General features: G+C 42.8%; 1 protein-coding gene across 1 annotated transcript; it reads left to right on the forward strand.

The window, feature by feature from the left end:
* The first annotated feature begins 3,915 nt into the window (after nucleotides 1-3,915).
* On the forward strand, nucleotides 3,916-5,232 carry LOC131245042 (phospholipase A1-Igamma1, chloroplastic-like). Its single transcript, XM_058244222.1, has one exon. It carries the CDS (start codon nucleotides 3,916-3,918, stop codon nucleotides 5,230-5,232), a length of 1,317 nt encoding a protein of 438 aa, XP_058100205.1.
* Nucleotides 5,233-12,925: the final 7,693 nt, after the last annotated feature.

Raw genomic sequence — 12,925 nt, forward strand, 5'->3', positions numbered from 1 at the left:
TATACTATGCGAACGATTCTTCTTCAGAGTATTTAAGACTGCTCACAGGTGTTCCTCATGCTCTTCTTGACTCTTAGAGTATATTAGAATGTCATCAATAAATACAATGACAAATCGGAATAGAAACGGCCGAAATACCCTATTCATCAGGTCCATGAACACAGGCGATGTGTTCGTAAGGCCGAACAACATCATGAGAAACTCATAGTGTCGAAAACTGGTCCTGAAGGCCGTCTTCTGCACGTCCTCATCCCTGACGCACAACTGGTGATACCCCGACTGCAAGTCAATCTTCGAGAAATACTTTACCCCCTTCAACTGATCAAATAGGTCATCTATCATGGGTAAAGGATACTTGTTCTTTACCGTCACTTGGTTCAATCTGCGATAATCAATACATAATCACAAAGATCCATCCTTCTTTACGAACAACCCGGGTGCTCCCCATGAAGACACGTTGGGTCGTATAAAGCTTGCATCCAACAGATCATCGATCTGTTTCCTCAGCTCCTCCATCTCACACGGGCCATGCGATAGGTTGGAAGAGATACAGGTGTGGTACTAGGCACTAGATCGATGGTAAAATCGATTTCGCGTTGAGGGGGTAGTCCAGGTATCTTCCTGAACACATCTAAGAATTCTTAGACCACAAGAGTGTCCTCAAGTGTTGGACCATGAACTTCCTTCAGCATGAAAGCGTAACAACCAATGCGATAGGGCCAACTGACTTGCATTGGGAATGTAAAGGTTGTGCCCTCTAGTCCACAGGCTGTCACCACTCTAGTATCGCAGTCGATCTCTACCTTCATCTCTGTGAGCCAATCCATACCGAGAATGACGTCATAATAATGTAATGGGGTGACAATCAAGTCGATGAGGACTGTCCCGCTCCCTACATCTATCGAACACCCCTTACAGATCCTGGTAGCGTCTGAGAAAGTCCCTGTGGCGGTAAGGATTCTCACCCCAACCATAGGACTAGTTTCCAACCCCAGCCGCTTGACTGTTGCGCACAATATGATAGAGATAGTGGACCCGGTGTCTACTAATAAGAAGATAAGAGTACCTTGGATATGTGCCGTAACGTCAAAAGCCATAAGTGCTATCTCTAATGCCTCAACTATAAGTGAGTGCACACGAGCCTGCTGAGAACGGTTCGGCTGCAGTGTCATAGGCCGTTGAGGCAGCCTGAATCGAGGTGTAGGCGGCCAAGGGATGGATGTGCTAGTGCTGACCGCAGAGGTGGTGCTGATATGGCTTGAGGAAGTTGGCGGTTGATCCTCTGAGGTAGCGAAAACCCAGTCCCTCATCCTGGTGAAGCAATTCAGCTAAATGTAGCCTGGCCTCATTGAGGTCGGTGAAGCCATAAGCCTAGGCGGTGAATCTGCACGCGGCCTTTTACCGAGGAATGGTCTGCTCGAAAGGTCTGGTCCCGGCCTTGGAGCCATAGGTGCTCGCATACCGGACTGCCTGTCCCCGTCCTGCTCGGCTCGCATAGACATGCTCACTAGCACAACATAGCTGGGTATGCTAATGCAACACATCTTCGAGCAAATCTCGGGTCGCAGACCCTTCAGAAAATCACCGCATGCACGTCGGCTCATGGGCCAATATCAATGGAGCGTACCTGCCCAACTCCGTGATCTCATACTCCGCTACTGTCATCCCTCCTTGTCGGTGGTGAAGGAACTCACTTTCCTTCTCGTGGCGATAAGTGAGAGGATAGTATTTCTCGTGAAAGCGGGTCTCAAAGTTTGCCCATGTCCATACATATCCGACGGCAACAGTTCGAAGGACACTGTCCCACCAAAGGCTGGCCTCCTTGAACATAAAGGTGACCAACTTCACCTACTCTGCTTCAGTGCAGTGCAGTGCAGCGGCTTTAGCATCTTAGAGATGAGGTCAAGCCAATACTTGGCCTCCTCGGGTCGGTGAGTACCCGCAAAGGTAGGAGGCCGTAAGCGCTGGAATCGCTCGAACTGGCCGCTAACACCTGTATTCCCAGCAGGGGTCGCAAATGGGGCAGGCAGAGCCACACCCATGCTCTGAGCAAAGAATCCCCCAAGGGTGGCTAAGAACTGTTGCTGCTGCTGTTACTGCATTTGCTGCTGCTGCATTAGCAACATCATCTACTCAAACCTATCACTAGATGGAGCCGTCTGAGGCACGGGGGCATCGAAGAGGACGCACGGGACTGCTCAGGGGCCGGTGGCACAATGGGTGGTGCCGCAGATGATGCCACAAGTGGTGTAGTAGATGGTGGCACAGGTGTCGGCCCATTAGTGGGGCCAGTGGCCAGCTGAGAATCTGGCATAGTGTCAGAGGGAGACGGGCCCGAACTAGGGTCCGTATGGCTATCGCTTAGGGGAGGTGCCCCGTCAAACGTCTCGCCAAGTGTATCACGTGTCGTACTCCGCGTGGCCTTAGGTGGCCTTCCCTATATAATATAGGGTGTAACCCGTGTCAGATGTAGCATTGCAATACCCAATTCTTTAAGCATTCTTTAAGCATTGCAATACCCGTGAACGGCCTAGATTGTTACTTGGATGGTTCACCACCTTATAGAGAAAAGAAAAAAAGGTGATGAACTATTGCTATAGTCTAATACAAGATAAAATACAAAAAAGGAAAAACCCATAATTAAGTCTCTTTTATTTTTTAATTGTTTGGGTTGTGATTCGGTATTACGTACCTAAATTAGACCAATTTGAAAATACGGACCAGATTGGGTTGCGCTGATTTTGAGAAGACCCAAACCTAACACATTTAACCATCCATATCAAACTTTTGGAACGAGACCAACCCATGGGTCTAAATTTTGGAACCAGAGGAACCCGTTGTCGAGTCAGGTCCAACGTCCCATCTTGTTGACCGACCCATTTACCCCCTTTATTTAGCCTTAGCATTCTACAATGATACCATTACTTAAACCCACAGCAAGAAGTCCTTGCCAAGTAAGACTCTGATCTAACACAGAGGCGCGCGCGCACGTGTCTGAGATGCTTGGCATACACTGTGAGGGCGGATTGCGTCCTACCCCCGCCCTGACGGTAATCCGTCCGGGCAGGGCTCTGTGGGGCTCACCGTGATGTAAGTGTTTTATCCACACCGTTCACCACTTTTCTCAGATCATTGTAAGGTGTAATCATAAAAATGACCAGGTCCACAACTCCAGTGGACTACACCAAACGAAGCTGCGTGCACTGATAATAACACCCACCGTTGAAACCTTTTGTAAGGGCCAACGTGATGTTTTTTTTACCATCCAACCTATTGATAAGGTCATGTAGACGTGCATGAAGTGAAAACACAAATATCATCTTGATCCGTAACTTCTCCAGGTCCCAATAAGTTTTTAATGGTGGAAGTTCAATCCCCACTTTGTGGTCCACTTAAGCCCTGTTCCTATCTCATTTTTGGGTTCATATCTTAAAATGATCTGATAAAAGCATTGAACTGCGTGGATAAAACACTTACATCATGGTGGGCCCCTAAGAGCCCTGCCCGGAAGGATTATAGTCCGCGCGGGGTAGGACGCAATCCGCGTCCCCAAGAGGTCACGCGACGTATGTTGCACGCTCATCGTACATTTGCAAGTCAACTGACCAATGGGCTAAGGTGTAGATACAAAGGGGCCCACCTGATCAGAGGACCCAAACTCATACCTATTCTCACGACTAAGTCAGTACTTCAAATGGCATTTGGATACCCAGAAGATGTGCCATGCACAGTCCAAAGCATGAATTCTTCAAGGTCAGTTGTAGTCGTTTCTTGGAAAGTTCCCCACCTTTTCCTTTTTTTTTTTTTTTTCTATATATTCGATTATCCTCTTACACAAATTCTAAGACCGGTGAACACATTCCCAACAGTGATCATGGCAAGAACCGGGCCTCCATCCCACTACATCTCCCAGACATGGGCAATTCTATGACTCAGTCGTCTACCCCCAGTGAAGATATCCCTGCAAAATGTTGCGAGATCCATAGCCCGCCCAGTTCGACCCACAAGATTAACACACCAGAAACATCAACGGCTCCATCTCCCTCAATTATTCTCAAACCTCGTCCATCTCCACTTACGCACCTCGACAATCAGGCAGGGTCCGAGATCACGGATCCACAAGACATGGACAACTGGTTCACTCCCTTGTCGTCTCCCAAGGAAGATATCCCTGCAAAATCGCACGACATACACAGTCCGTCCAGTTCGAGGACTCTAATGTCGTCTCCCAAGGAAGATATCCATAGATGGAATGATATCCAGAGTCCGTCTGACACGCTCCTGATTGATCCACAAAACCAGTGGCTCCTACAGGAGATCCTACGTTATGGAGATTTAGCACATGCCATGAGCATAGCTTTCAAACTGGGCTCATACTGTGGGAATTGTCAACACCATCTGGGGATGCTTTTGAAAGAAATACGCCTCAACAAGCATGGTTACGAAGTGACCAAATTTATCTATGCCCATCTTGGTTCGTCTGGTTCGATGGGTAATGGGGGAGGCGCTCAGAGAGATGATTCAAATTTGATTGGCTACGTAGCGGTCAGCAATGAAGTTGAATTGCATCGGATTGGACGTAGGGACATTGCCGTTGCATGGCGTGGGACCAAAACATGGTCGGAGGTTCGTAAAGTTATTAAAACCAATCTTGTACACATTGACGATGATGATGTGATGGTGTCAGGTGAGTTCAATAGCATCTACACATCCAAGACTGACTCATCCATATACAACAAGTTAAGTGCATCAGAACAAGTGATGGGAGAAGTGAGAAGGCTTGTGGAGTTGTACAAAGATAAGGGTGAAGAGGTAGGCCTCACCATCACTGGCCACAGCCTAGGTGGGGCCCTAGCTCTCCTCAATGCTTACGAGGCTGCCTCCTCCCTTCCCCACCTCTCGATCTGTGTTGTCTCTTTCGGGGCCCCACAAGTCGGTAATGGGCCATTTAGAGACAAGCTCAAACAAATGGAAGTGAAAACAATCCGGGTGGTGATTGAGAAAGATATCGTCCCGATGTTGCCTGGGAGACTTGTCAATGAGAACGTATACAAATGGATGTTCAAATTAGTGGGGCAGGAGAACTTTCTGTTCAAACATGTGGGAAAGAAATTGACGCTGGATGCAGATGGATTTAACATGCCGGAAGCACATAACCTAAAGACATACCTTTCTCATCTGAACAGTTCCGATGGTTCAGCCTCCGAGCTTCCATGTGGATGCTCGTCCTGATGTGGAATTGGTGAACAAAGCTCCGTTGAAAAGTAATTTGTAATTTGTAATTTAAAATATTATTAAAAATATGTTACAAGAAAAATCTAAAAGAAATGTGTGGAAAGTTTTTATTTTTTATTTTTTATTTTTTATTTTTAAATCTCAAAAAAAAAAAAAAAAAAAAAAAAAAGAAAGAAAAAGAAAAAGAAAAAAAAGTCTTAGTCAAGGAATATTTATGGAATTATATTGCGTGGATTTAAAAAAAAAAAACAAAAAATGTGGAAAAGCATCTTACGAATCGAGTGAGGTTGTGGAGACCCAATTTATCGTATATACGCAACTCAACCTTGGCAACAAGCTCCAACGACTGTACGTACTTTCAGGTGTGGAGACCTGATGTTTTGAAAAAAATTAAATAAATAAGGATGATGCCTGTCGCTGGTTGTCGACCCTTTTTATCATGAGTTGCAAGGCAGATTTGGGTGGGAAGGGATTTTTTTTTTTTTTTTTTTTTTAAAAATCTGGAGTAGCCCTTGGAGAGTGAGGTTGAGCGGCTTGATGGTCCCTGTAGTCCAACAGTAACACTCCGTTTGGCACCTCAGATTTTGTTGTAAATGAGTCTATTTAAAATTCAAATAGCTGCTTTTAGAATTTGGCAGCTTTGTATCTAGATGTAAATGAAAGGAGGTATTTCAAATATAACTTTTTAGTGCGTTATGAAATCTCACCAAAATATTGAGATTCCATGTAATCCAAACGGGATGTCTTTTTACCTTTTGTCTAAGAACATAAAAGTCACATGCAAAACACCCAAAGGACTTAACTAGGCCACAAGACTCCGCATGAGCAAGGGGTCTACCTAATGGAGCCCAGCCTGACTCTATTACGCAGAATCAGACCACGAATTTAAGACGGGAGGTCTGAAGCTTAACGGAAAAGGGAAGAAGCTTGGCGATCACTCCCCATGAAGGCCAAACCTTCCACTGGGGCATTCCCTTCTCTCAACTCATGACTAAACCTAAACCGACCTCTACGCTTGATCTTCTCAATCCTGGATACCTAGTACCTCTAGTGCCAAGTCACTTGGGACTTGCCATTCATTAAATCCATCACAATCTTGGAGTTTGATTCAACCTCCACCTTGGACAGACCCAAATTCAAATAGAAGATAAGACCATCCCAGACCGCCCTGAGTTCCACAATGTTATTTGATCCCATCCCAAAACCAACCGAGAACGCGAATAAAAAATTACGTACCTTTCTCTCCTTTACAAATACCTCCTCCTCCATACAAGCCCATATTTCCTTTCGTTGACCCATCGACATTTAGCTTGCTCCAACCGGCTAGCAACAACCACTAGTTCACTAGCTCTGTCTTCATCCTCTGAAGAGGCAAAGCCACAATCCCCAGAGCCTTGAAGGTGAGATCACTAACTAGAGAACTGGTTCTTGGCTTCGACATGCCATTACTAAGGGCGTTAATCCACTAAGAAACTCAATATATCATTCTCAAGGGCAAAATTTTGATATCGTCAAATCTGACTTCATTTATGCTTTTCCAGATTTCCCAAAGAATGATGTTCGGAACCAGCTCTCGCAAGGTAGCAATACTGCCCCCTGGAGATGGGGCGAGCCACCATTGGCATAATCTATCTTCCATGGTTTGATTATGCATAAGAGCGATGCTAAAAATGGCCCCAAAGTGGCGCCAAACTGATGTAGCCAGGTTGCTGAAGAGGAAGAGATGGGTCAACGATTCCTCGGACGGCCGTTGATCTAGAGATGCCTCGCATCACACACACTTGAACTCTAGGTGGATCCCTCTAGACTAAACTCTTCCTTCTATTGGGATGGCACCTTGCATCAGTTTCCATATGAAGGTAGAGATCTTGGGGGGCAATTTAGAATGTCATACCTAGTTCGCCCAACTCCACCTTTGCCCGCCTATTCTATAGACCTACCAAGATGATTTGACTGAAAAACTACCTGACGACTCTAAGGGCCAGAAGCAGGAGTTGGGGACATTCGTGGTGTAGAAGCTATCTTGGAATAAGAAGTTTACAACCTCTTGGGGAAGGAAGGAGAAGATCAAGGAAGGGGGAGAGGGGCCAATGGGACCTAAGAACTCCCGAACTTTCACGGACAAAAGGTTCTCTGGGATGGGCCTGACTGCCCGATGTTCCAGAGGGCCTAGGCTAGACTAGTTATCTCGGCATAGGTTAGAATCTCCCTGACCCACTTGCTATTGAAAAATGTCTTCCAAGAACTAGAATAAGGATTCAATGCTTTCCACATAGGGAAAGGGGGAGCCAAGGCAGCAATACCCCCATCTGCAGGCTGGAGGTCGTAGGGGTATTTTGCTTTCATAAGGGTTGCCCATTTGCTACCTCCAAATCCAAACTTGACCGCCCAGGCCAACATGAGATGCAGGGCCTTCATTACTTCTTTGAGGTTTCATATTCCCAACCCTCCTTCACTTCTAGGCTTGGAGATTATTTTCCAAATGATCCAGTGGAGCTTTTTCTTCCCTCCTGACATCTTGCCTTCCAATTGCTAATACGCACCTCAATCTTATCTTAGTTGTTTCTATGTTATTTATTTTATTTTTATGTTTTTGGTGCTGTCGTGCTATATCGGGTTTTCTTTGGGTGGCTCCTTTGCTCTTGTGGAATTGCTTGTGATGGTTGTAGAGTGCTCATTGCAGGTTTCAGCCTTGTGTGTGTGCGTGTGTGCCAGCCTCTAGTTTGTGATGGCTGGGGACATGTTCCTCCAAACTTAGCCAACTTCATATGATAGATGAGGCATGTCTGTCTCATGGTGTCCACCCAAACTCTTGTCAAACCTCAAACCTCTATTTTTTTTTTTTTTTAACAAAGATACATGGGGTGAGCTCCCACCTTTCTCCCGGGAAAAGAAAAAAACCTTCAGTTGTTCTTAAAATCTAGCCCATAGTTTTTATGGAGAAAGTTATGATGATCGAAGCTTTCAAACGAATACCCTCTTCATCTCACAAGGCTTGTTGGGATTTATTAGCAAATAGCTATGAAGAACTAGAGAATGTTGCAACACTTGCATCATGAAATAAAGCAATGTAAGTGGAGCACACAGAGAACAAGAAGGGAGATACAATGCCTTACTTTCATCCAACAAGGGATAAGCAAAACTATCTTTCCTATAATATTGGTTGAACAAAATCAAAGAATGCATGAGATCTTTTTAAAAAAAGGAATTTCAAGGATCTGAAAAGGTAATCCCCATGAAAGTTCAATCCTTATGGGGATACTTTGACATTCTTGTAATAAAAGCTGGTGAATTTATCCAAGATTTCTTCTCTATATTTTGGAATTATTAAACAAATTATAAGTAAGGGAGATATTATTATTCAAGATAGAAGAAAAAGAAAATTGAAAAAGAATAAGAAATAAGGTTAAATGCAGCATTTGAACATGATGTTGCTACCATAGAAAAATTTATAGATTTATCTATGACAACTTCAGATGAGCTAAGGGAGCCAGTCGAAATAGATGAGAAAAGGATGAATGTTGTTAATGTTATAAATCTATAAACAATATGGTCTGTTGATGCCATTGAGCAGATGTTCGATGCCATTGGAAAAAATTCATAAAATTCATGTTTTGTTGCTGAAACTTTTTAGTATTTTACTCGATGTAAGAGAAGGTGTTCGATGCCATTGAAGTCCCATCGAAGGTACCATCGAGAACGTGCGAAGAATTGCATAAGTGTAGGATTTGTTTCCTGTTCCAATTGTGATACTATATGGTGCTATATATATATCAGGTGTAATCATGATTTGGGAGGAAATAGAAAAGTTCTATGGCTTTCTAATTCGTTCCTAAGGATTTCAAGGGCATAGCTCGGGCTTGTGGAGTAGATTCGAGGCTTGTTCTAATTGGTAATCTCTCTCTTGTAATTTATGTTATCATAGTGCATTACGCATTGCTTTGTGTCTTATTATTTTTTTCGAAAGGGTTTTTCCATATAAAATGCGAATTTTTTGTGTTTGGACTTCGTTGTGTGATTGGTAGTATTTTGTTTGATTCATCTCTATGTGCTTTCGCAGTCCCCCGACAAGTGGTATCAGAGATAATGTTGGGAAGCAGATCAAATTTGAAAGCAATGTATCAATGACATTTAACTCAAAGTTTGATATAGATAAATATTTTGGAAAAAATAAATTTGAACTATAGAAAGTTAAGATGATCAGTGTCCTAGTTCAGTAAGGGTTAGACAATGTTCTCATTGAAAAGCAACTGGAATCTATGATTGAAGATGAATGAAACAAGAAGGATAAGAAAGAGAGAACCCCTATCTAATTAGAGGGGGTTGATGTTGAGGCTGTATTAGTAACTTCAATAAATTAATTTGTAAATTATTGGATGTGGAGGAAATGACGAAAGATGGGAATCGGGCATGCATTTTGTTGAATTCTATCTCGGCTTCATATGAGTCGTTCAACGACACATTGTGCACCAGTAAAACTATCATTGGCTGTGTAAACTGACCACACGTATACTTCATTTCTCTTAGATTCACTACATCGGTCATTCCTTGTGTGGTCACTTTGAATTCACCCGCTGAAATTACGACACATTGTGTCTTTCACACTTCCGAGTTGCATCACCGTACACAACTTTAATTATCAAGTCGAATTCAACCGACATAGTTTTTGTAATCTTATGGTAATGAAGCACACTGGATCATAATTTTATGGTAATGAAGCACAATGGATCATGGTTCTCATACACGTTGGGTCGTGGTAATGAAGCACACTGGGTCGTAGTTGTATCTAGTGCCATATCATTGACGAGCACGACCCATAACAACTAACAACCATGACTTATGTGAGCTAAGGACGATGATCCATACAACATCACAACCGCGGTCATGACAAGTTGCAGCCATGATCCAAATACCGTCACAAACATGATGCTATGGTTGTCTACCATCCAATGGTGGAAGTTTGATCAAGGTGTGTCCTACGTTACACTCCCTTTCATGTGACAACCAGAACCCTCGGCTTTTAAACTCTGTTCTTCCTTTAACTTTGCAAATGCCTATAGTTGAAATAAAATAAAATACTAACCTCGTAGTGGAAGAGGCTTTCAAATGAGAGAAACGACAAGATAAGGAGAAACAATGTCGCTCTCTGGCTGTTGGTACCTGGATCTTCGCTTCTCTACGAAAACAAAAGAAGAAGAAGAAGAGGGTCTTTCAAAGGTACATAAGTGCGACTTTTGCCCCTTCTGAAGCTCGTGGTCTAGGTGATTGGTGGTTTGTGAACCCCACCATGATTTATGTGCTTCGTCCATGCCGTTCATCCACTTTTCAATGTCATTTTATGGCTTGAACTGAAAAACGAGAGTGATATAAATCTCAGGTGGACCACACTGCAGTAAAATTATAATTATTAGATATCCACCATTCAAATCCTCCTAAGGCCCATTGTGATTGGATTATCGCTTGTTTTTAGACTCCTACCATAAAATGATTTGGAGAAATATATGGATAGCATGGATGAAACACGTACGTGGTGGTGGGGCCCACAGAGCACCGAGCACCGCCATTGGTTGGTGTCTCGGGGAGTAGCCGATCCGTTCGTTTCTCGGGGGTTACAATAGCAGGTGACTTCTACTTCACTGCAAGACTGTACAAGTCTTGAACCAAGGTCAGGGGCATTTTCATCCGAAACAATCTCCAAAAGCTGTCAGAAGGCCCTTCTTGGAATATATAGAGTGTTGTAGCGTTCTAGGTAATTTGCCTAAACTTCGAGGCGAGTACGGTCAATTTCTCTTTCTCTTTTTTTTCTTTTCCTGTGAGAAAGGTGGGAGTTGACCCTTGTATCTTTGTTAAAACAAAACTTAGATTTGATAAGAGTTCGGGTGGACACCATGAGACAGACAGGCCTCACCTATCATACCTATCATCTGAAGCTGGCTAAGCCTGGACAGACATGTCCCTTGCTAGCACAAACTAGAGGCTTATATAAAATTAAAATTAAAAATTAAATTTTTTTTTAAAAAAAAAAAACCCAAGCCCCTAGCCAGCACTTTACAACCATCACAAAAATTTCCACAAGAGCAGCAGGAGCCACCCAAAGAAAACCCGATAGAGCACGACAGCACCAAAAACATAAAAATAAAATAATTAGCATATAAACATCTAACCAGAATCCCATTACAAAAATTGTGGCACTAGCAAACACCACCAAAGCTCCAAAAAATAAAATAAAAATAAATAAAATAAGAAGAAGAGATCGGCAGCAGAACACTAAATACCTGAGAAGTAGAAGAAAGCACGCACTGAAATCTCGAGGGAAAGGTGGAAAAGCGGCACACTGTCAGCAGGACGGCCAATGCTGGGCCAAAAACCTTCATACAGATCGACCAGCATGAACACAATAGCCCCACATGCCGAACAAAAACCTTCCAGCTACAGAACCAGCCCTACAAGGAGCCACGGCTGGACCCTTCCAGAAAAAAATAAAAAATAAAAAATCAGAGCACCAAAACCAGCCATTTGCATCATTTATTATTATTATTATTGTTTTATTTCACCAAAAAAGAAACAAGACACACCTATCATCTATGTCCACTGAAAGCACTAAACAAAATACAAGCAAAACCAGACACAAGGCCACAACTGAGACCATCCATGCAGCTGGCCATAACCATAAAACACGAGCTGAATAAAAACAGGAGCTTTAATCCCGACACTAGCTTCTGTAACCAGTCCGGGGCTCTCACTTCTGAAACCACATCATCTTGATAGAAAAATGATGCGACATCATCAAGTGATGAAGTAGCCCAATCACATAGTAGGAAAACATGAAATTTCTGTTCTAGTCCAATAAAGGATCGGGACTGACCTTCCAAACACTACCTCAAGTGTGCGAAGACCAGCTTTTTGTCCGACCTTAAGGGCCCGCTTGGGAGCTTAGATTTGGAATGCATTGGACTTCAAATTACAATTACATTAGAATCCAGGCGATTTCGAATCTGAATTCTCATTTGTGTTTGGTTGAAATGAACTGCAATCTTAATCTTCTGTTTGAGAGCTTGTATTTAGAGAGCATTGGAATTCTTTAGTATATTCACTTGATTTAGTTTTGCTTAGCTAAACTAGCTTTTATATTCCAAATTTAGTGTGTGTGTGTGTGTGTGTGTGTGTGTGTGATATTTTATAGAATGATTGTAATAAGCTTATTAAAAAAATATACTCTGAACAAAAAGGAGAAAAAATTGAGCCTTGGGTGGGCCACAATTGCAAGTATCACAAACAGGTGATTCATCGATGTCTTTTAACCATCCATTTAGATGTCCAATGTTTCGATGGTTCAGATTTTCTATTGATGTGATTTTAGTATTGGAGAAGATAATTGAATTGTTTTGGGATACGATCGACATGCCATGTGTCTAATTAATTAGTAGCCTAGAGACACCTTTGTTACAAGTGTGACTTTTATGTTCTTAGAAAGAAGGGAAAAAGGCATTTCTTTTGGATTACACAAGAATCTCAACATTTTTGTGAGATTTCAAGCAACATTAAAAAGATTAATTGGAAATACCTCCCTTCCATTTACCTCCAAATCCAAAGCTGCCAAATTGGCTGCCAAATTTTAAAAGCAGCTATTTGAATTTGAAATAGACTCATTTACTACAAAATCCAAGATGCCAAATGGAGTGTAACTGTT

Source organism: Magnolia sinica, chromosome 1 (genome assembly GCF_029962835.1).
Source record: "Magnolia sinica isolate HGM2019 chromosome 1, MsV1, whole genome shotgun sequence".
NCBI lineage: Eukaryota > Viridiplantae > Streptophyta > Magnoliopsida > Magnoliales > Magnoliaceae > Magnolia > Magnolia sinica.

Coding starts and splice junctions, on each gene's coding strand:
- LOC131245042 (XM_058244222.1), top strand. CDS start 3,916: ATGGGCAATTCTATGACTCAGTCGTCTACCCCCAGTGAAGATATCCCT.